The 19,748-nt window shown below is 44.9% G+C and overlaps 2 protein-coding genes across 4 annotated transcripts in view; one reads left to right on the top strand and one right to left on the bottom strand.

Moving 5' to 3' along the window:
* Positions 1-2,736: 2,736 nt before the first annotated feature.
* slc26a2 (solute carrier family 26 member 2) lies at positions 2,737-12,135 on the bottom strand. 2 transcript variants are annotated; one of them, XM_084952600.1, is made up of 5 exons: positions 10,050-12,135; positions 7,534-8,150; positions 7,164-7,454; positions 6,427-6,875; positions 2,737-6,166 (listed from the first exon to the last, which is right to left on the bottom strand). In XM_084952600.1, the coding sequence occupies exons 1-5, from the start codon at positions 10,081-10,083 to the stop codon at positions 5,359-5,361; spliced, it is 2,199 nt and encodes a 732-aa protein (XP_084808726.1). In that variant the 5' UTR covers positions 10,084-12,135; the 3' UTR covers positions 2,737-5,358. The 2 variants fall into 2 exon arrangements, with proteins under 2 accessions (XP_084808726.1, XP_084808735.1); XM_084952609.1 differs by lacking the exon at positions 10,050-12,135 and adding an exon at positions 9,443-10,018.
* The window catches only part of pde6a (phosphodiesterase 6A, cGMP-specific, rod, alpha), a 24,498-nt gene continuing 15,453 nt past the window's right edge, over positions 10,704-19,748 (top strand). The window contains exons 1-6 of one of the 2 annotated variants that reach the window (XM_084952562.1): positions 10,704-10,772; positions 12,109-12,159; positions 12,463-12,796; positions 13,056-13,197; positions 16,778-16,930; positions 19,627-19,716. In XM_084952562.1, the coding sequence (XP_084808688.1) occupies positions 10,748-10,772; positions 12,109-12,159; positions 12,463-12,796; positions 13,056-13,197; positions 16,778-16,930; positions 19,627-19,716 (795 nt within the window). In that variant the 5' untranslated portion in view covers positions 10,704-10,747. Of the gene's footprint in view, positions 10,773-12,102; positions 12,160-12,425; positions 12,797-13,055; positions 13,198-16,777; positions 16,931-19,626; positions 19,717-19,748 lie in introns of those variants that run through there. The other variant, XM_084952571.1, reaches the window with a different exon arrangement.

Below are 19,748 nucleotides of genomic sequence, written 5' to 3'. Positions count from 1 at the left end.
CAATAGTGTGTTATTTACTATAAAGTAATTCAGAGTCATTCATACCAGACCAGACAGCATAATATGTATTTACATATAAAACTTTCTACAGGACTGAGTACGATACTTCTAACATTACACAAAGCAAAGGTCTCCATCACAGTGTTCATAAATGCAGGGTTTATACATCTTTTGGGGTGGGCTCTGAATATTTCCTGAGGGAGCTGGTGGTGAAGATAATGAGTCATCCATGATCCTTGGGATGAGCGTCAGTCTTCCTGATGTTTCTGAAATGATGCTTCTCTCAGAACATCTGGCACAGGACAGCTGTGATGAAAGAAAGGGAGGAAGATTCTCCAAACCTCTGGACCCAGGAAACCCAGCTTGGTCCTGATGGTCTCCCTCACTAGTCCCCCCCCCGAATGTAGCTGTTGATGATAATGTGGACTCTATTATTAAATGAAATGAACAAATTACACTACTATGAAACCTGCTGCTGCTTTGTTTAATTTGTGAGTGTAATGAATCTAAAACTGTTTAAATCTTCAGTTTTATATCATCCTCAGTCTTATGTTAGGCGAGGCGCCAGTGTCCGGCAGCCTCGCCTCTGTCAGTGTGCCCTAGGGCAGCTGTGGCTACAACGTAGCTTGCCATCACCAGTGTGTGAATGTGTGTGTGAATGGGTGGATGACTGAATGTGTAAAGCGCTTTGGGGTCCTTAGGGATTAGTAAAGCGCTATACAAATACAGGCCATTTACCATTTATGTTAAAATCAGGACAGCATTATATTTTTTGATATTAACAGTAACTCTGGGCCTCTATGGGGTGTGCAGCTGATCTCATCTCTGTCTAAAAATGGATAACAAAAACTAAGGAGTGCTAAATCATTCAAAAACAGGTGTGTAGCATCACTAACTAGCTAGCACCAAGCCAACACAGTGCGTATGCTAGGGGCTAATCTAGCTAAGTAATTAACAGAGTGATTTTAGATGTTGTAGAACTATAAGATGATAAGGTGTGTCTTTTTCATAATAGTGACGTGGTTATATTTACCCTAATTTAACGAGTCATAAGTCGCGGTAAACCCATTGGCAGATAAACAGGAGCAGCCGGGCCACGTAAAAAGTGTAGGGTGGCATGTATGGGCTCAAATTGTGGCCATAAATATTTTTTACTTGTAAATCAGGATTTGTATTTGTAAAAAGAATTTGTGTATGTGTAAAAAGATTTTTGTGTGGACATAGCCAAAAAATATGTGTGAAACTCTGCACTCAAGTTTCAACTTACAAGTATGAATTTTGACCCCATTTTTCTTCCTTTCAGCTGATTGGTCAATGTCATGTCAATCACAAAGTGATCTATCCAATCAGAGAACAGATGGGTTTGGCTGTCAAAGGGGCACTTTTTTGAACTGCAGGTCCTTGAAGGATAAATGCCCTTTCACGTCTCTTCTCGCCACACCATGAAGGAAAACATCTGTGTGTGTCCAAGTAAACTTTTTCTCACAGGTTGACGCGCTTACACAGGGACCTCCAGAGCATTTTCAAGGGAGGTCGACCTCGGAGGAAAAGCATGTGGAAATGACACACTCTTCTCTAATCGGGAGAGTTACAAAGCTTTCCTCGTTATGAATGAGCGATACGTTTTTATTAAACATTTGAACATAATACAACACAAACTGTCGTAGAGGAGATAAAGTCAGAGAGATACGTTTTGAAACGGAAAGGATAAGGTGCATCTAGTACACCTAGACCACAAAAAAACAATATACAAGCAGAGCTCAACAGCCAGCGCAACAAATTCTGGATCCTTCACTCTTAGTTAGCAGTGAGCACAGATCATGCCGCGTCCGATGCTTAGTGTGACTCATAGCAGTGGTCCTGGGTCAACTGTGATTTTGTGTTATAGTAATACTAAAGTAATAATGGTATTTCTGAACACTGGTATACTACAACTGTATCCTTTCAACAGCTACCAAAAGTTAAAGGACCTAGCTTGTATGAGCCTTATAGAATATTTATATAAAGATCCTCCAGCTTCAAACTGTATTACCCTTCAAGGACCTGGAACTCAGTAAAGCATCCCTCCGACAGCCAAACCCATCTGTTCTCTGATTGGATAGTTCAGTTTGTGTCAGTTTGACATGACATTGACCAATCAGCTGAAAGGAAGAAAAATAGGGTCAAAATTCGTACTTGTAAGTTGAAACTTGAGTGCAGAGTTTCACATGTATTTTTTTGCTATGTGCACACACAAATATTTTTTACACACACACAAATTTGTATGTGTAAAACACATACAAATCCTGATTTACAAGTAAAAAATATTTATGACCACAATTCGAGCCCATAGGCGTGTTTGCGGTCACGTCCAGTGGGTGTGTGGGCGGGAGCATCACACAGATACTTCACTTCAAGTCTCTACCGGCCAGACTCCAGCTCCAAAAGCGCAACATGGCAGCTCCCACAAGCGGGGTATTTTGGCTTCATTTTTGTGCAATGGGAGGAAGTGCTGTGGCATCGTCCATCTTTTCTACAATTATTGTTCGGTACCATGAAACTCCCCACAGACCAAACGAGTCTCTCTTTAGTTTCCCTCCACTTTAAAACTGCTTTTTATACTGCAGGTCTTCTGTTTTCTCATCTGGACTCATCGAGTGCATCAACTTTGGTTTAATGAAGGAAATCGTCACACAGAAAACCACTGTTAGAGAATAAGAGCTGGCTATGTAAATGCAGTAATGAAGAAAAACAAGAGAGGAATCAGACAGGATTTTATTTTCCAGTAAAACACTGCTTCATTCTGATACCAGGATACACAATAAACTTAAATAAGCTGATTGGAATAAATGGGAGCTTACATCATGTTTTTCTGTTTAACATTTAGATACAGAAGCAAGGACTTTGTTCTCTAAAAGCACCGCGTGTGTGTTTAGCTGCTCGGGCGAGCGTTCAGGGAGAACGACGTGAAACTCTCACGTCACCGAGCATATTCACCTCCATCAACGGCTGTGTGATCAACTTTTACAACTCTGCAGCAAAATTAATGTATAATTCTTTTTGATTTTCTCTGTAAAAACAGCTATAAAATATATACCACTACTGCTTTAAATTAGCAAGGACAGAGGCTGGAAACGCCACGTCCTGTCACATACACCCAGTATAAAAACAACTCTACAAAGATTTTCTCAGTTTAAAATCTTCCATCACTGCATATCAGCACGCTCCATTTCAGCAACACTTTTGCATTGAGAACAAACTTCTGTTCTTACCCTGATCAGCTAGTTAAAAGGTTCAAGCATTAAAACTTAACGTTGGTGCTGTGAACATACATTAAACAAAGCAGGGTTGAAAGGTCAAGAGCAAAAAAACGTTTTTGGTCTCAGCTGAGATAAGCTGCTCAATTATCTGATTATCATGATTAAACCCTTTGAGATGGAAGCAGGATGGAGCGTGGGGGCCTCCAGGATGGACCGTTTGGATATTTAAGTTAATAAAACAGCTTTGAAAAGTGCAAAGAGTAAAACTGCTGCCAGGATTGTGCTGCTTTACAGTAAAACTCATGTACAAAATTTTAGTGCATAAGCTTTAGGCACATACTCAGAAACACGTATACATAAAAAATTTTCTCATAATAAAAAACTGTAGAACACATCTGCTTAAGAACTAACTTCAGCCTTTAAGTGCTCTATGAATAATAATGCTACCAAGTTTATTGAGGCAGGTTTCATTAAAGCTACAGAAAGCACATCAAAACCCCTCTGCTGTGTGTGTGTGTGTGTGTGTGTGTGTGTGTGTGTGTGTGTGTGTGTGTGTGTGTGTGTGTGTGTGTGTGTGTGTTGTCGCCTCCTTTTTGGTTGCAATAGTATCCTCCTCGTTCCAGCGTGTCCAGCACGGAGGTCTTACACTGAGCCAACTCCACCGCCACCCTCAGCTCTCCGTAATCCTTGCGGACCTCCTTTAGAGCATTCACTCCGGCAGTGTCAAGGAACAAGATGGCGCTGCAGTTGATCACTACTCTGCGTAAGTAACGGGAGGCTATGTTCATCGTGTGTGTGTGGGGGGGGGGTCAGGTTAACTAAGGCACAACCCATGATCTCTGACCACTACGAATCAACATCACAGCAACCTCGAAATCTCACACTGCACTTTTGTTTTTCTTCAACTTGAACTTTGCCTTATTCATTACCTGACTCACAGAAAGAAGGCACAGGCCAAGGTCATGTGACTGCGGCTAACAGTTAAACAGGAAGTCTCTCATCCTCACCGGAGGAATATTCGTCTGTCAGAGGATCTGGAAACACATGCATACACCTGTGATCAGTGCTAACAGACAAATGCTTCCTCGGGTCATTGCACGTACATTCATGTTCAGGCACAGGGTGGCTGCTTCTTATTAAGCACGTATGAAGAATCTATGTTTTTATCCAGCAGGGTTCTGATCTAAAAATCTAAAGCATTTAGATACCTCTGATGTCTCTCCTCAGAGCAGCAGAGCTGCTGCTTTTTTCTACAGGTGTTTTAAACTTCCTGCCCTGAGGCGTCAGTCATGATTGGACTGATGGACCCAAACACGAAACAGCAGACGATTACGATCGTTTTTGATTGTGGCAAAAAATCCAGTTTAGACCTTATAAAAAAACACAACAAAAAAAAAAACACTAAATCATTTACACCTGTTTTAAATCCTAACCCCAGTCGTCATCCTGAACATGTGCACGTGCATCGTTCCAACTCAGTATCTAAAAATTAAGTCAGAATACGGCTCTGGTTTCTATAAACAACACTAGGGCATGACCAGTGTCATACTGTACAGTACTTGTACACAGAGTGCAGTACTTGTACTCTGCAGTATAAAACACATATCACATTGTGCTGTACACACTGTGCAGTACTGTGCATTATGAAACACATATTTCACACTGTACAGTACTTGTACACACTGTGTAGTACTTGTACTGTGCAGTTTGAAACACTTCCAACTGCACAGTTGAATTGAATTGAACTTCACACTGTGCAGTACTTGTACTCACTGTGCAGTACTGTGCATTATGAAACACATATTTCCCACGTGCAGTATAAAACACATATTTTACACTGTGCAGCACTTGTACTATGCAGATGTAAACTTGCTGAGTCTGCCTTAGACACAGACTCGAGCTGTCAGGTAGGGTCTGGGTATTCTTTCCTCGTGGGTGGCTGGTTCTTCTTATACAGTCCACAGGTGAGTTATCAGTACATGGACGTTCACACTGTGGTGATTCATCACCTGTCTGGATGCAGAAACCTGAGATGAAGGTAGGACTTCAGAAAACTGTTACAAAGGCACATCTGTGCAGCCACACGCTGCAGACATGTAAACATAGACGTGTTGTCTCTTTAGGACTTATCATAGTCTCCGTTAGGAGTGCTGCGGCTTTCGATGTGGCGGACGGCGTCTTCGATAGTGAAGAAGATCGTGTGGTTCTCTCCTGCGTCGCCTCCTTTTTGGTTGCAGTAGTATCCTCCTCGTTCCAGCGTGTCCAGCACGGAGGTCTTACACTGAGCCAACTCCACCGCCACCCCCAGCTCTCCGTAATCCTTGCGGACCTCCTTTAGAGCATTCACTCCGGCAGTGTCCAGGAACAAGATGGCGCTGCAGTCGATCACTATCCTGCGTAAGTAACGGGAGGCTGTGTCCATCATCAGGGTGACGGCTGCAGGAGCTTCGGCCTCTTTCTCGTCCGTTTTGCTAGTTGGGACTCCGGCGGCCTCTTCCTGCGGTTTGCTGTTCTGGAACTTGACACGGCGGCTCTTCTCCTTCACAGGGTCAAGTCCTACACACCTGTACAGAGACTTTTTAAACAGGCTCTGGTTGGCGTAGTAGATTGGCGCTTCGTATCTAAAGATGGCCACGCCGGGGTGCGTTTGGAGGCCTTTGTAAGACGCCAGATCTTCGTAATGCTCCCTGGTCATAGCCCGGCCGAGCTTCAGGACCTGGACCCGCTGAGTTCGGCCCAGGACGCAGAAAGCCGACACCAAAACCCCCACAAGAAGCCCCAGCTCCGTGTTGACCAGCGCTGAGGTTGCCATGGTGATCAGCCAGATGAAGGCGTCGATGCGGTTGGCACGCCACATGCAGGGAATGTCGGTGAACTTTCGAAGAGCACCGCGGAGGTTCACCACGATGATGGCAGCAAGAACACACCTGAGCAGAAACAGGAGAGGAGAGAGGTGAGGATCACGGCAGCCTATCAGAAGCTTACACACAGCTGTGGCCTCTACCTGCATCAACGTCCTCAGCGTGGAAGAGCTGAAGGAATGATGGGGCAAAGACGGCACAAGCCATAAAAGCTGTTCCGATTAAAACTTAAGATCGAGACTCGAACGACCTCATCAGGAGGTCAGTCTGCAAGAAGACTAGTTAGCAATCATTTAGAGGTTAGACTGACGTCCTGCTTTTCTTACTTCTGGAGGGAATAGAAGAGCGGCGCGATCACCAGAAGCACCAGGAGCAGGAGGAGAGCACTGATCAGCCCTGACAGCTGCGTCTGGCACCCGGTCGACTCCTTGACGAGGGTTTTGGTCAGCGCGGCGCTGGTGGTGAAGCAGTGGAAGAACGATGGCAGGATATTGCAGAACCCGATGGCATACATCTCCTGGTTGGCATCCACCGTGTAGCCGTGCTTCTTGGCGAACATCTCCGACAGTGAGATGGTGATGGCGAATCCCACGATGGCGATGGAGAAGGCGTCGACGGCCACGTTGGGGATCAGAGACCACATGGGCATTTGAGGAGGGAGGAAGCCTGTGGGGATGGCCCCGGCCACGCCCGACCCGTATTCGGTGTTGAAATGGCCAAAGTGAGATGCGAGGGTGGCAATTATCACCACAAAGAGCTCGAATGGGATCGGAGCCTAGAGAAGGACAGGTGAGGGTGAGGACAGAGTAAACCACACAGGTAGAAACAGGGTGCTTTTTGTTTTCATAGAATGAATATTTGTATAATAAGGAAAATTATACAAATAATAATAAATAAATAATAAATTTACAAAGGGAAATGTGTTCTGTAAGGAAACAAACCAACAGATGAGTTTATTTCACAAAATGACCAGGTGAGCCACCAACAGCATCCTTAGGGCCGATGATGCCAAAAGGAGGTTTAATTTTAGTTTTACTGGAGTGTTACATCGCCACACTTTTACCTTCAGCTTGGACTTGAAGCGGTCATTGAGCTCCTTTGTAGGTATGAGTACTGCCAAACACACCAGACTGGTGATGAGGTCACACACGTTGGTGTTCCCGAGGTTGCTCAGCAGGCCGTACCACGTCTTAAACAGAGTGAACCAGCCCTGAGGACGGGGGATCTTCAGGCCCAGCAGGTACTTGATCTGAGACGTCAGGATGGTCAAGGAGGCTCCTGTAGCAAAGCCGCTGAGGAGGGAGTCAGACAGGTAGACAGACACAAAGCCCACCTGCAGAAGGCCCATTAGCACCTGAAAGAGATGAGCAGAAGTAAGGTAGTGTGGTTCTATGCTCAGTCATTAAAGCCCACATGTGCCCCTGCACACTTACCTGGTAAATCCCAGCAGTAAAGGTAACTGTGGCCCCCACGGCAATCGCGTAGCAGCTCCGGTCACATCCCACCACGCCACTGTCATTCCCAGCCAACGGGACACTGCTGTCATTCCCACTCAGGCTGCTCTCCGGGAGGTATCCCGCCAGGGCCAACTCCCTGTCCACCACCTGGCCAATGAGCAGACAGAGCACTCCAAAAATCCCCACCGAGATGTGCCTGGAAGTGCCCAGGAGGGCATAGATGATGGAAGCGAAGAAAGACGTGTACAGGCCGTATATGGGATCCTGGTTGGCCAATAAGGAGTAGGCTATGGACTGGGGAACCAATAGGATTCCAACAATCACTCCTGACATAACATCCCCCAGGATCCAGTCCCTGAGCTTGTAGCGCGGCAGCCACTGGAGAACCGGGAAGAAGCTGAGGATTCTGGATTTGGCCTTCTCTGGCGTGCAGGAGCAGTGCTTCCTGAGCCGCTGAGACAAAACCGTTCTCCAGGTTCTTCCCATTTCCTTCTCAATTCTTTCCAGGATAAGAGGCCGGTGCTGGTCCTCCTCACCACCATCTTCTACTGCCGCACAGCTGTCCTCCCCGTGAAGCATGGCTGAGCCTTTATCTGTGTTCAGGTTGAGAAAAAAGTCATTATTCTTCTCAGCTTCACTTCAAACCACTGACTGTAACAGCCCCCCGAAGTGGTCGGGGAATTTGATGGACTTGTTAAAAAGCCACAGGAGCTGTGAGCCACTGACGTTAGCCAAACGCTGGACTGCACTTTCCTGGAATACCAGTTGGTGAAACCAGCATCAAGGATTTTAAAGATGCATTCTGTGTAAAGAGAGCACGCCCCTAGCACCGCCTGCCAGTTATAGGTAAACATTTTCTGATTTATTGAAACCTTGGGCTAATCTAGGACAGTTTGGCGAATGAGCTACCAAAAGAAAGCGTCAGGGATGAGACGTGCAGTCATTACTGAGACAGGAAGGACTGCTTCACCGGTCCAGCCCACCGTGTAAGCACACTTCAACATCCCTGAGATACAACCAGTACCTTTACCCGAGAGTATGTCTCATTCTAATAATGTGTGTGTGCTGAATGTGGTCACAGTTCAAGCTGTGAGGTCAGAGGTTACTGAGATCAGCTCAGTGTGTGCGTGTTTATGACTTTCTGCTGATTTCCTGCCTCTGATGTTGCATCACAGCACAGATAAAACACTTCTGCGTTTTCAGTCCTTGTGAGTCGCAGCCCTTCTTCAAACTGAACACCACGCCCCAATACATCTGCCTCTGGTCAACGGGTCAACAGCTCCAAGTAAAAGCTGCAGAGTTTAGGGTCACCACCCAAACGCCACCCGAACCCAGAGAGTGGAGTGATGACAAAAGTCTGAGAAAACGGCAGCAGCGATGGCGGCTGTTCCATCCGACATTCCTCCTGCATGTTACAGACACTGCTGCTCTGAATTTAGCGTTATCTCTCGTTTATTTTTATAATCATTATCTCCCTTTTACTTGTAATCATTATCTCTTTTATTTCTCACCGTTAGCTCTTTTTTATCATTATTTTTTTAGTCGTTATCTCCCTTTTATTTTTAATGGTTAACTCTTTTTTTATCGTTATCTGTCTCTTATTTTTAATGTTATCGGTATCTTGTGACATTATTGAACCACGATGATCAACCATAGCCCTCTGACTGGTGATGATGGAAGTAACTTACCCCGCTTCCCACCACACACATGCTCACTCTCGCTCACACACACACACACATTCGTGTTTTCGTATCTTTGCGGGGACATCTAGTTGACATAATGCTTTCCCCAGCCGCTTACTCTAACCCTGAGTCTGAACCTAACTATAACCGTAACAACAACTGTAGCAATGACACTAAAACCACATGTTGAGTGTCAAAAATACCTTCAAACTCGTGGGGACGGACACTTTGTCCCCAGGATGTTGGTCCCCACAAAGATTTGTAAACGTAGTACACTCCTCCTCACACTCTCTCTCTCACTCACTCACACAAACACCACCATCATCATGATGAAGGCCTTTTGAGCACCTCCACCCTCCGTGAGCAGCAGCGGAATCTGACGGTGTGACGTGGTAATTGGGTTACAGGTGGTGCACGCTGCCGGTGTGCACGCGCAGGCAAGTAGGGTCCCGGTGTTCCCTGCGCTGACTGATCCAGGTGCACGCGTGCCTCAGCCGCACCTGGACAGCCGGTGTGAGTGACAGCGTGGCACGAGCGGACTACTGCATTGATGTCACGAAGTACGGCGGCGCGCTGTGTTGTGTGATGAGCAGAACGTTACTGAGCGTCACGGTGAAACAAGGACGCCGTTTTCAAAGGCTTGTCACTTCCCGTGGGGGCTCAGGTGAGCCGGTGTGAACACCGGCGTGAATGGCTCCTTTGTAAACAGTGTAAACGTGGACAGGAACAAACCTGAGCGCGAGCTGCCGCACGAACGCGAACCCGCGGCACACCGGGAGCAAGGCGGCGTTCACGCGCGCGGGGACTCACCTGAGCTGGATCCCGGTGCCGGTACTGAGTCCATATGAGCCGTCCCTGCCGCTCACCGTCCGCTCCGATTACGCCGCGCATCTGTTTTCCGCCCCGCCGCAACTCCGTGCGTGATGGCGTGGAACGGAGCGTGTTACGTCACACGAGCTGCGTACATGCGCAAAGTTACTGATGAGCCTGACTGTCCCGAGACCCGATCAGGAGGGGGCAGCAGATCTAATAGCTTCACCTTTTCTTAAAGCAAAGGTAAAAACTCACACCTGTGTTCGCGCCAGGATACTGGTGAAGCACGGCCAGGTGAACTGTCAGCGACCAAAGGCTGAGATGGAGCTCCAGCAGGACGATGAACCCTGGAAACACTTACCGTGTGTGGACGTTCTTCACTCCCACAGAAACATGTAGAAATGATGTTTGTGCCTCTTCACCTGCACTCATCTACAGGTTCCTACTGTTCTGACACATCACTAGACTCCGCCCCTTTTCCCTGTTTTCTAGTGGAAGTTTTTTTTAGTTTTTGTTTTTTTGTTAGGTAATAATGACAAATGAATTTCCTTTGATATTAAAGTATTCTGATCCACCTCGTTTGTCTCGTTGGTCTGTGAACTGAAGCTCCTAAAAATTTGTTCCTCTTTCTTACAGTCGTGTCCTCCTGGATTCAAACACGGCAGAATCTCAGGTTCGACCCGCTAGAAGTGGGGATGGGCAGTACAGCTCCTGTTACAGGTTCTTACAGCTATTTGATCTGGCATGAGTTCAAGAAGTTTGCATTGTTATTTACAGTCTGTGGGTGTGAGGCATGCGCTAATCGCCTGGAGTCCAAGGATAAGTGAAAAATATCACCCTACAGTCGTCAGGCCAGAAGAGCTGGATGCTTTTATTACAAACACACGGATGTCTGTCAGTCATCATGACTGTACTCACAGCAAACCTGGTTCAGCTCTTTCTTTTCATTTTGTCCTCAGTTGTGTAAGGCTGACGGGGGTTGTGTCGTGACCACACTGGGTGGGCATCGCAAAGTTAAAGCAGACTCAGAGTTCAAACTCGCTGTCTGTGAAAGCTGCAGAATTTGGGGAGACAAATGATGTCCCCCAAAATTCTCACCTCAGAGTCAGAGGTCAGAGAGGAAACATGATACCCAACACAAAGCATTCAGAGAGCTCACACCTCCGCCGTCAGCTCGCTGACGTGTTCTCAGACAGAACGAGTGGCACACTTGCATACACGCCCTGCAGTACACGCCCTGCAGTACACGCAGGTGATTCAGGGACCTGTTTCTCCATTCCAGCACACCGAGTGTGAATTTGAACATTTGATAAGAAATCAGAGAAATGGAAAGATAGACATGTCCCTGACTGTCCAGCTTTTCCACTCACTGCATGTCACACAGGTCATATGATCTGTGTATCTGAGCACGCTCAGACTTACTCACATAGTTTGTGTCCGGCCTGTCTTCGTTGGTCTCGCGTCCCCATTAACCTTAAACTGTCCTGCAGAGGCCCACGCTCTGTACAAGTGACACACCAACCAGCACACCGAGGACTCCGTGTGCCGGCACAGCACGTGTGCTGCTGGTGTGTCAGGTCATACGTACACTGCTTCTTTATGCTGAGACACACTGATGTCTGAGTGCGTTTCAGAGGAATGTGGTTAAACTGAAAGAGACGATTGAGAGGTTTTTTTCCACTAAAATACTTGAGAACATTCAGCCCTTCAAGGCTCAAACTGAAAACTGAACCTCACAAAGTTATTCTGAAATGATGTGCGTTGGTCAGTCGATGCTGAGTGGTAGTTTAAATGTGCGTGCGGCTGACTCATGAAGTGTGTTATGAGGCCTTTGGTTGGATGCATGAACCAAAAACCGTCCAGTAAACGGAAAACTGGAGAAATATTAATTTTCCTGGTCCTGAAGAAGATCAGCGAGTGTTAGCAGAGTTTTGTTGAGACACAGAAAGAAGTTGAACACTGGAAGGCATATAATCCCCAAGATGTAATTGGACACAGGCTTATGTCCACACATGACCATTTAAAACCATCCCTGTAATCCTTTCTCTCCTCTCAGACATCTGCAGCACAGACGGATTAGCCGGAGACAGCAGGAGGACTTTCACAGGTACAGCCGCCTTATTCTTGCTAACTGTTTTTACATTGTTATGTTATTTTATGGTTTGATTGATAAAAGTATGTGCAGAGCAGGGATGCTTTTCACACCACATTCTGTATTCTTATCATATCTGAGAGTAAAATGCTGAGAAAAGGCAAAGGCCCTTCAGCATTGTTTTGGCTTCAGCCCAGAAACAAATCCAGTTTCTCTTCTTCTTCTCCTGCACGAAATTTCTCTCAGTATTAAACTCATCTGCTACTTGTTGTCTTTCGTAGAAGCTCTCCTCCAATCAGCTTTGCCCCCTGTCAGCAGTAATCATGGTGGATGCAGCAGCAGCAGAGCAGTTCCTTGATGCCAACCCGCAGTTTGCCAAGCAGTACTTCGACATGAACTTCCGGCCTAAGATCATCTCGGACTTGCTGGATCCCAACCGCAAGACGGCAGTAAATATTAGCACGTTTCACGAGCTGACGATGGTGGATGAGAGCGAGATCCTCATCGACCTGGTGCGTGACATCCAGGATAACCTGAACATGGAGAAGTCCGTTTTCAGGCTGATGAAGCACCTCAGCTTCATGCTGCGGGTGGATCGCATGAGTCTCTTTATGTACCGGCAGAGGAATGGCGTCGCTGAGCTCGCCACCAGGTGATTGCAGACCCACTTCAGTGTCTGAAAGCAGTGCAGGTAGCAACGATGCTGATAGCTTTATTTGTCCCCCTGGGGCAATTGAAAGATTTTAAATGTAAAAATGAAGCTTGGACATGTTTATTATCTCGGAGGTCAAGCTTCCTCCTCAGGAACCAGTGACGGAGCACACTGGGATTTGCTTCTTTCCAGCACTTAGTGAGGTCAGAGAGGGCCTGGTCACCCTGGGTCACGTTTCTGTCTCCATATTTACCTTCAGGTTGTTCAACGTTCATAAAGACGCCATTTTTGACGAGTGCCTCGTGCAACCCGACAGTGAAATCGTGTACCCGCTGGATATGGGCATCGTGGGCCACGTGGCCACCAGCAAGAAGATGGTCAACATTTCTGATGTGTCACAGGTAATAACCCCCCCCCCCAAAGTACTCTTTATGGGGGATTGATTGGTCGATTGGTTGGAAACCTTCATCTTTGTGCCATCACATATGAAGTAAAGACCCCAAAAACATCTAGAGCCTAAAAGCAGCATGTGGCTATTTAGCTAAGATGAAATCCTCTCAGATACACGTTCACTTTATGAAAGCATGTAAAAGAACTCACGACTGGTTTAAACAGAGGGAATTAATGCAGTTATGACTCCAGTTATTTGTAGTAATAGCAGTTAATTTAGCAGAAAACTACAGCGTGGACAGTCAGTAGCACAGACAGTAGTGATGGGATTTCCGGCTCTTTTTAGAGTACTGGCTCTTTTTAGAGTACCGGCTCTTTTGGCTCAGCTCACTAAAAAGAACCGGCTCTTTCGGCTCAGAACCGGCTCTTCAGGTTGTTTTGTTGCTTTAATTAATTTATTATTAACAATAATATAAAATTATGCACAAAAGGAATTACTAATGTAAAAAAAAGTGGTTTTATTTATATATGTTTATATATAAATATTTACGGTGGCCCCTAGAGACAAAGCATGTACCAACTCCAAAACACATTTCTAGCATTAACTGAACTTCCAAAACAGAGCTACCTAGATCACTTAAATTACACAATTGAAAGCATATGTGTATTGTTTGTGTATTTATACACAGGCACTCATATATATTCAAATAATTTAAAAAAAATGTTCATTTACCTGTTAGTACCACACACCAAATCCGGTCGTTGGTACTTGCTGGCTTGTGTAGCCACTAGGTAACAAAAGCTCAACACTGCGCCCAGCATCCTGGAGCACTTCTGTTGTGTTTTGTACGTGTTTTGAGTTTTTACATGTTTTGGAGTTTTTGTCTTTTGTCTCTAGGGGCCACCGTAAATATACTTTTATTTTTTCACTCCACATAAAATGTAATAAATAAATCATATAATACAAAAACCAACTATTCACATTTCAATTTTTAACTATTTAAATTGTCAGCTTTTTCCTTTTACAAATTTAAAGTGAAACAACACAAAACACTGCAAACCACAACACATTTAAATATAAATTAAAATATGAAAACAAAAAGAACGTGCATATTCTCTGTCATATGGACCTGCATGAATAAACTTTCTGAATCCTTTATCATCCGCAAATAGTTGTGGCTGGTTACTTACCTTTCTAATGTGACATTGTTGTCCCTGGCTCTCTTTCTCTCTTTCCCTCCCGCTCCTGTGCTACTGAGAGTGTAACTTCCGCCCCTCCCCCCTCATCCCAGGGTAAAGCACAAGGCTCACATGCGGAGTGAAGCGGAAAAAAAGTGTGAGAGAGAGGGTGAGAGAAAGGAAAAAAAACCCACGGCTCGCAATAAGGAGCCGGCTCCCGTCGTTCACGTCAAAGAACCGGCTCTAAGAGCCATTTTGTTCGCAACCGACACATCACTAACAGACAGGAGCCTCGAGGTTCCCTGAATGTTTGCAGTCATCTGTGTTTCTGATGCTTTTATGACCCGTTTCATTTTCTATCAGAGCCGTTCGGCTTCGGTGTGTCCACCAGAGGGTGACATGACTCCATGCTGTTTATGCTGCTAATTCCTCTCAATCTCATTACAGCCAATACCTCTGACATTTAAAAATAGCTGGCCAGCATTTTCTCGTGTCCGCATCATGCTCCTGCAGGTCTGCCCGCTCTGGCAGCTCTTTTTGAGACATTCACGCCACGTAGGGCAGCGGCCCACATTACACAGGCGCTCCTCTGTATCACTTCCACCGCATCCTTTCACTGACCTCAGAAGGCCGTGCTGCTGACGGAGGAACAAAGTGGGCTCAAGCTCATTGTGCCCGGTTTATTTGCAGCAGTTGTGCTCCCAGCAGCCTGTTGGCTCTTCATTGTGAAACGGTGTTCAGCTTCACACAAACACATGACAGTGTGACAGGAACAATCAGAGCCTCAGTTTCTCCCCCCAGCCAAGGACCGACGAGTGTTTCCAGATAACAGGTTGGCTTTGTGATGTTAATGCGCACGGGGTGGCTCTGTATGAAATGCAGGGACTGGCATTGCTGCCTTTGTGCTCACTGGTTCCATCCTGACCCAGTTAACTGCAGGTCAGCCAATCAGGCAAGACTCTCGATTCATCATCTTCTTCCTTCAAAGTGAGACCGAGAATAACGCAATTATATTCAGAGTGGTACCCTGTTATTTATCAGTGTGTGTGAGGGAGATGGACAGGCTCCACATAAACAGGTTAATCTGTCCTGAATAATAGCAATCCCAGATTAGTCGCAGAGGTCACACAGGCCGCTGCTTCCACAGACTCAGCACTATTGCACACCTTTTATCACACCTGCAGAGCTGTACTTACAGGTGTGTGTGCTCTGGAATGAAGAGCCAAACTGGAAGAGCAACCGTGTAAGAGCTGCGTAAACGATACTGTGTCTCCATCTAAAAATGGGTAAATGATCCATGTGCAGGGTGATGAGCTCTGCGAGCTTAAGAGGGTCAATGGTCACCTAATAACAAGCTGGCAAAGTGCCCTATCTGTGCTGTGGGTTTGTTTGTCAGGCAGCAGATGAAGCAGCTGATCCAGGATCAGCCACAGCAGGGTTTCTGTGCCCTTCTTTTAGAATCAAAACAGTGAATGCACCTGAAGACGTTTCAGTTTGCGGTGGAAGTGTTTGGATAAGAAAACTCCACGCTGTGTTTTTAGGGGAGAAGAAGGGTTTCACATGGTTTTCAGCTTCAGCATCTATTCAGTTTTAACTGTCACACCTGATTTTATATCCTACTGCACTTGGTTGTTCGAGAGCAGGGGTGGGCAACTCCAGGCCTCTAGGGTCCTGCAGATTTTAGACATGTCAGCTGATTTAAATGGCTAAATGACCTCCTCAGCATGTCTTGAAGTTCTCCAGATGAACTAATTGTTTGATTCAGGTGTGCTGACCCAGGGTAAGATCTAAAACCTGCAGGACACCGGCCCTCGAGGACGGGAGTTGACCACCCCTGATCTAGAAGATGGATGGGTGGATTTCAAGTGTATTTTCAGCAGAAAGCAGACAAGTATCAAACTTTCTCTATATTTCCTCTTAAACATCTGCATGCGCTCTGATCCCTTTCCTGCCTCACTCAGGTAACATCCAGAAAGAGACAGAGACCTCGTCTTAGCCAAATGGGTCCCTGTGCAGGTCTATGTTCCTTCTTCAATTCAATTCAATTCAATTTTATTTATATAGCGCCAAATCACAACAAAAGTCACCTCAAGGCGCTTCATAGATACAGAGAAAAACCCAACAATCATATGATTAGCTTGGCAGCTAATGAGCTGCTTTTCCTGTGTTACACCCCCAGAGGAACAATTGATGACCCCTGCTGCTCAGGAGGAAGCATAGATGAAGCATAGATGGAGCGCAGCTGAGAGCGCGTGGCATCTGAGGATAACGGAGAGGCTTCACTTACAGCATTTATGGATATCATCAGAGCGTTCATCAAAGCAGCTCTGGGAGTTTTGAAAAGTGCAGCGAGAAAGCAATGATAATTAGATACAGTGAAATATCCACTCTGCCTCTTCTCTCTCCTCCTAGAGCACACACTTCAGCAGCTTTGTGGATGAGCTGACCGAGTACGTGACGAAGAATGTCCTCGCCGTCCCGATCATGAACGGTAAAGACATGGTGGCTGTCATGATGGCTGTTAACAAGCTGGATGGCCCGTGCTTCACTGCCAAGGATGAAGAGGTAACCTGTAACAGCGCCTGTCCCTCAGCAGACTTTCTTCTTCCGCTTTGTCTCGTGCTGTCAGTGATATTTAGGTAGCTGCATCCCCTTTTGTCTTAACAAGTAACATGTAGGGTCAGTTTCTCAGACCTGGAGCCAGATAGACCCGGACTAAAAGAAAACCTGGCAACAGGACTAGACTGAGTGTTAATGTGGAGGAAACCAGACAGAACTGATAATGAACACTATCGAGCGTACCTCCAGAATAATCCCCAATAAAATGATCTTCATTTAAGACCAATCACAAACATAAGGAGTCGAAGTTACAGATGTTACAGACGTGACCAGAAAAACATGAAACTTTGACTCACATGAACTCCAGAGGTCCTGACTACATCAGGTATGGTTATTGTTGGATGGACATACTCCACCTGCTTTTGATGATGTGTCCTCCTCACTGTCCATTGACTCAATCAGACATCACATGGTCAGCTGCAGCATTCGAGACCAAACTTATTATAGTTCACTAAAACTAAAAAGAATGAAAATAAGCTTATAGAGTTAATATGCTCAGTTTTGGTACGAGACAGAGAGTCGCTGTTTTCAAAAAGTGTTTTTATTGTAACAGCGGCACTGATTTTCATAAACCCTGCCTCTGACAGATAAAGACTAAACTGACACAAGAACACTGACTCTTGACTCTAAACTGAAGTAAAACAAAAAGTCAAAATGAAATAAAAATAAAAACTAATTAGAAAATTCAAAACTCTAGATCACACAGACTCACATTCAAACACACCAGGAACAATTCACGGTGGCTGTTGAGCCAGCTGCTTCCCTAACCCCAAACCACACTCCACTCAGATCTAATCGCGTTCTTGTGGTGCCACCGATGTGAACGATACGTCATACAGTTTAACTGTGACACAGCAGATTTATCAGAAAACCATCAACAGACTGAAAAACTGTGTGTAACTGAATAATAAAGTGACAGGAAGCTCATGAGGCGGCTGTTTTTGTGGTGGTGTATGAATGAAACCCATCTGATGTTCACACTTCCCCTGAATCGCTTCTAAAGTAAGAAGCAGCAGTGTGTAAAGTGCAAAACAAGCCAGTTTATATACAACTGCAACAATGTATGAAATGATCACATTGACCACTAAATATGAAGCAGTAAAATATATCAAATTCATTACAACATTTAAAACAGTTTCAAATTCAAGCCATTTAAATTTTACAGGTACAGTTGGTGACTAGGACCTCTGTCAGTTTTTGTTTAAAACTAGATAAAGGGATAAGAAATTCCAACCTCACCCTGAGCTGCAGATAATTCCAAGACCACACGCCGAAATAAGACAGACTTGACATTCCTGGCTCTGTGCTCACAAGTGCTACTTTAAACCGCAGCCAGCTCCTGGCTCTGAAATTGTAGGTGTTCTGGAGGGCAATGAACTTGGTGTAGATATATGATGGCAATTTTCTTAGAATGACTGTGTATATAAAAATATACCAATGCTTCATTATTCGACTATTGAGTGAAGTAAATCCAGCAAGGCTATACAAAGTGCAGTGATGAGTCATGAAGTGTGAGCCTGTTATATATCTTAGAGCAGCACGGTAATGGGGTCTAATTGAGCTAAGGTAATGGGACAGGCAAATTGATAGACAGCATCGCTTAATCCAACAGCGATAAAAACAAGCTTAACGCAAGTTGCAATAGAGAAACATGATTTTAATCTATAAAAAAACTGCAAAATAAATTTGAGGTTTTTTATCAAGTATGTAATTTGAGATCCTTATCAAATACAAAGACATTTGTATGAGTCAACAAGCTCTATGGTATCACTTTCCTGAGTTGATGTTCGGAGCTTCACTTATGGGAAAACAACATTACTTTGGTTTTGTTAGCATTCAGGACTAATTTTGCATCATGAAGAGCTGTAAGATCTGTAAGGTGACCAAGTCGGACTGAAGGTTTGCATATACTTCATTTAGATAAAAAGTCAAAGAAGTAGAAATTAGAAACAGAAACAACAACAAGTAAAATTGTTTTTTGAGTTTTGCAGCTAGTGTGGACGAGGCTAAGCATCAGGCTTTCAAATTAATTAAAAGTCTGTCTGGGTCTTTGGTTGATTGATAAGCTGGAGTGAAAGATTGCTGCCACTCCTCCTCCTCGACCTTCGAGGATTCTGATAGTTACTATTACTCAGGGGTGTTGATTCATTTAAACTAACAATCATCCTGCTGTAACCAGGTTTCTGTAAGGCACAGTAAATCCGTTTGTTGATCAATTACAAAACCATTTACTAACAGAGAGACCTAATAATGCACATTTCACTGTTTTACTCTTTGGTGCAGTCTTTGTGATTTTTTTTATCCTTAAGTCGATTTTTGCTTAATTTTGGGGTTTTTTTGCTGCTCCAAACATGATGCATGTCAGGAGAGACATAATGAGGCATCTTTTTGTCATAACTAACAGGGACCGTTTAAACATTGCATTTGAAGATAAAAATGAGGCGTTTCTACAAGTTTCTTGACAGCAACTCATCAGAACTGTGTGTTCTGGGTTAGGATTATTATAGCTCTTCATTAAAACATGGACACAAGCTCCAAGTCTGCAAATTAATTCCTTGAGATGATCAGGATTGCTGATGTAATAAGAAATGTAAGAGCATGCATTTCAAAATCCTCACCACTCATGTTCTACTCTCTCCCAGACCTTGAACAAATATCTGAACTTTGCTAACCTGGCACTGAGAGTTTTCCACCTGAGCTACCTACACAACTGTGAGACCAGGAGAGGACAGGTAAGGATAGATCTATGCAAAGCCACTTTCTT

The sequence above is a fragment of the Perissodus microlepis genome, chromosome 2 (genome assembly GCF_051167445.1).
Source record: "Perissodus microlepis isolate ML-2025 ecotype Zambia chromosome 2, ASM5116744v1, whole genome shotgun sequence".
NCBI lineage: Eukaryota > Metazoa > Chordata > Actinopteri > Cichliformes > Cichlidae > Perissodus > Perissodus microlepis.
The sequence above is the reverse complement of the archived record's forward strand: the minus strand, read 5'-3'. Positions and strand labels throughout refer to the sequence as shown.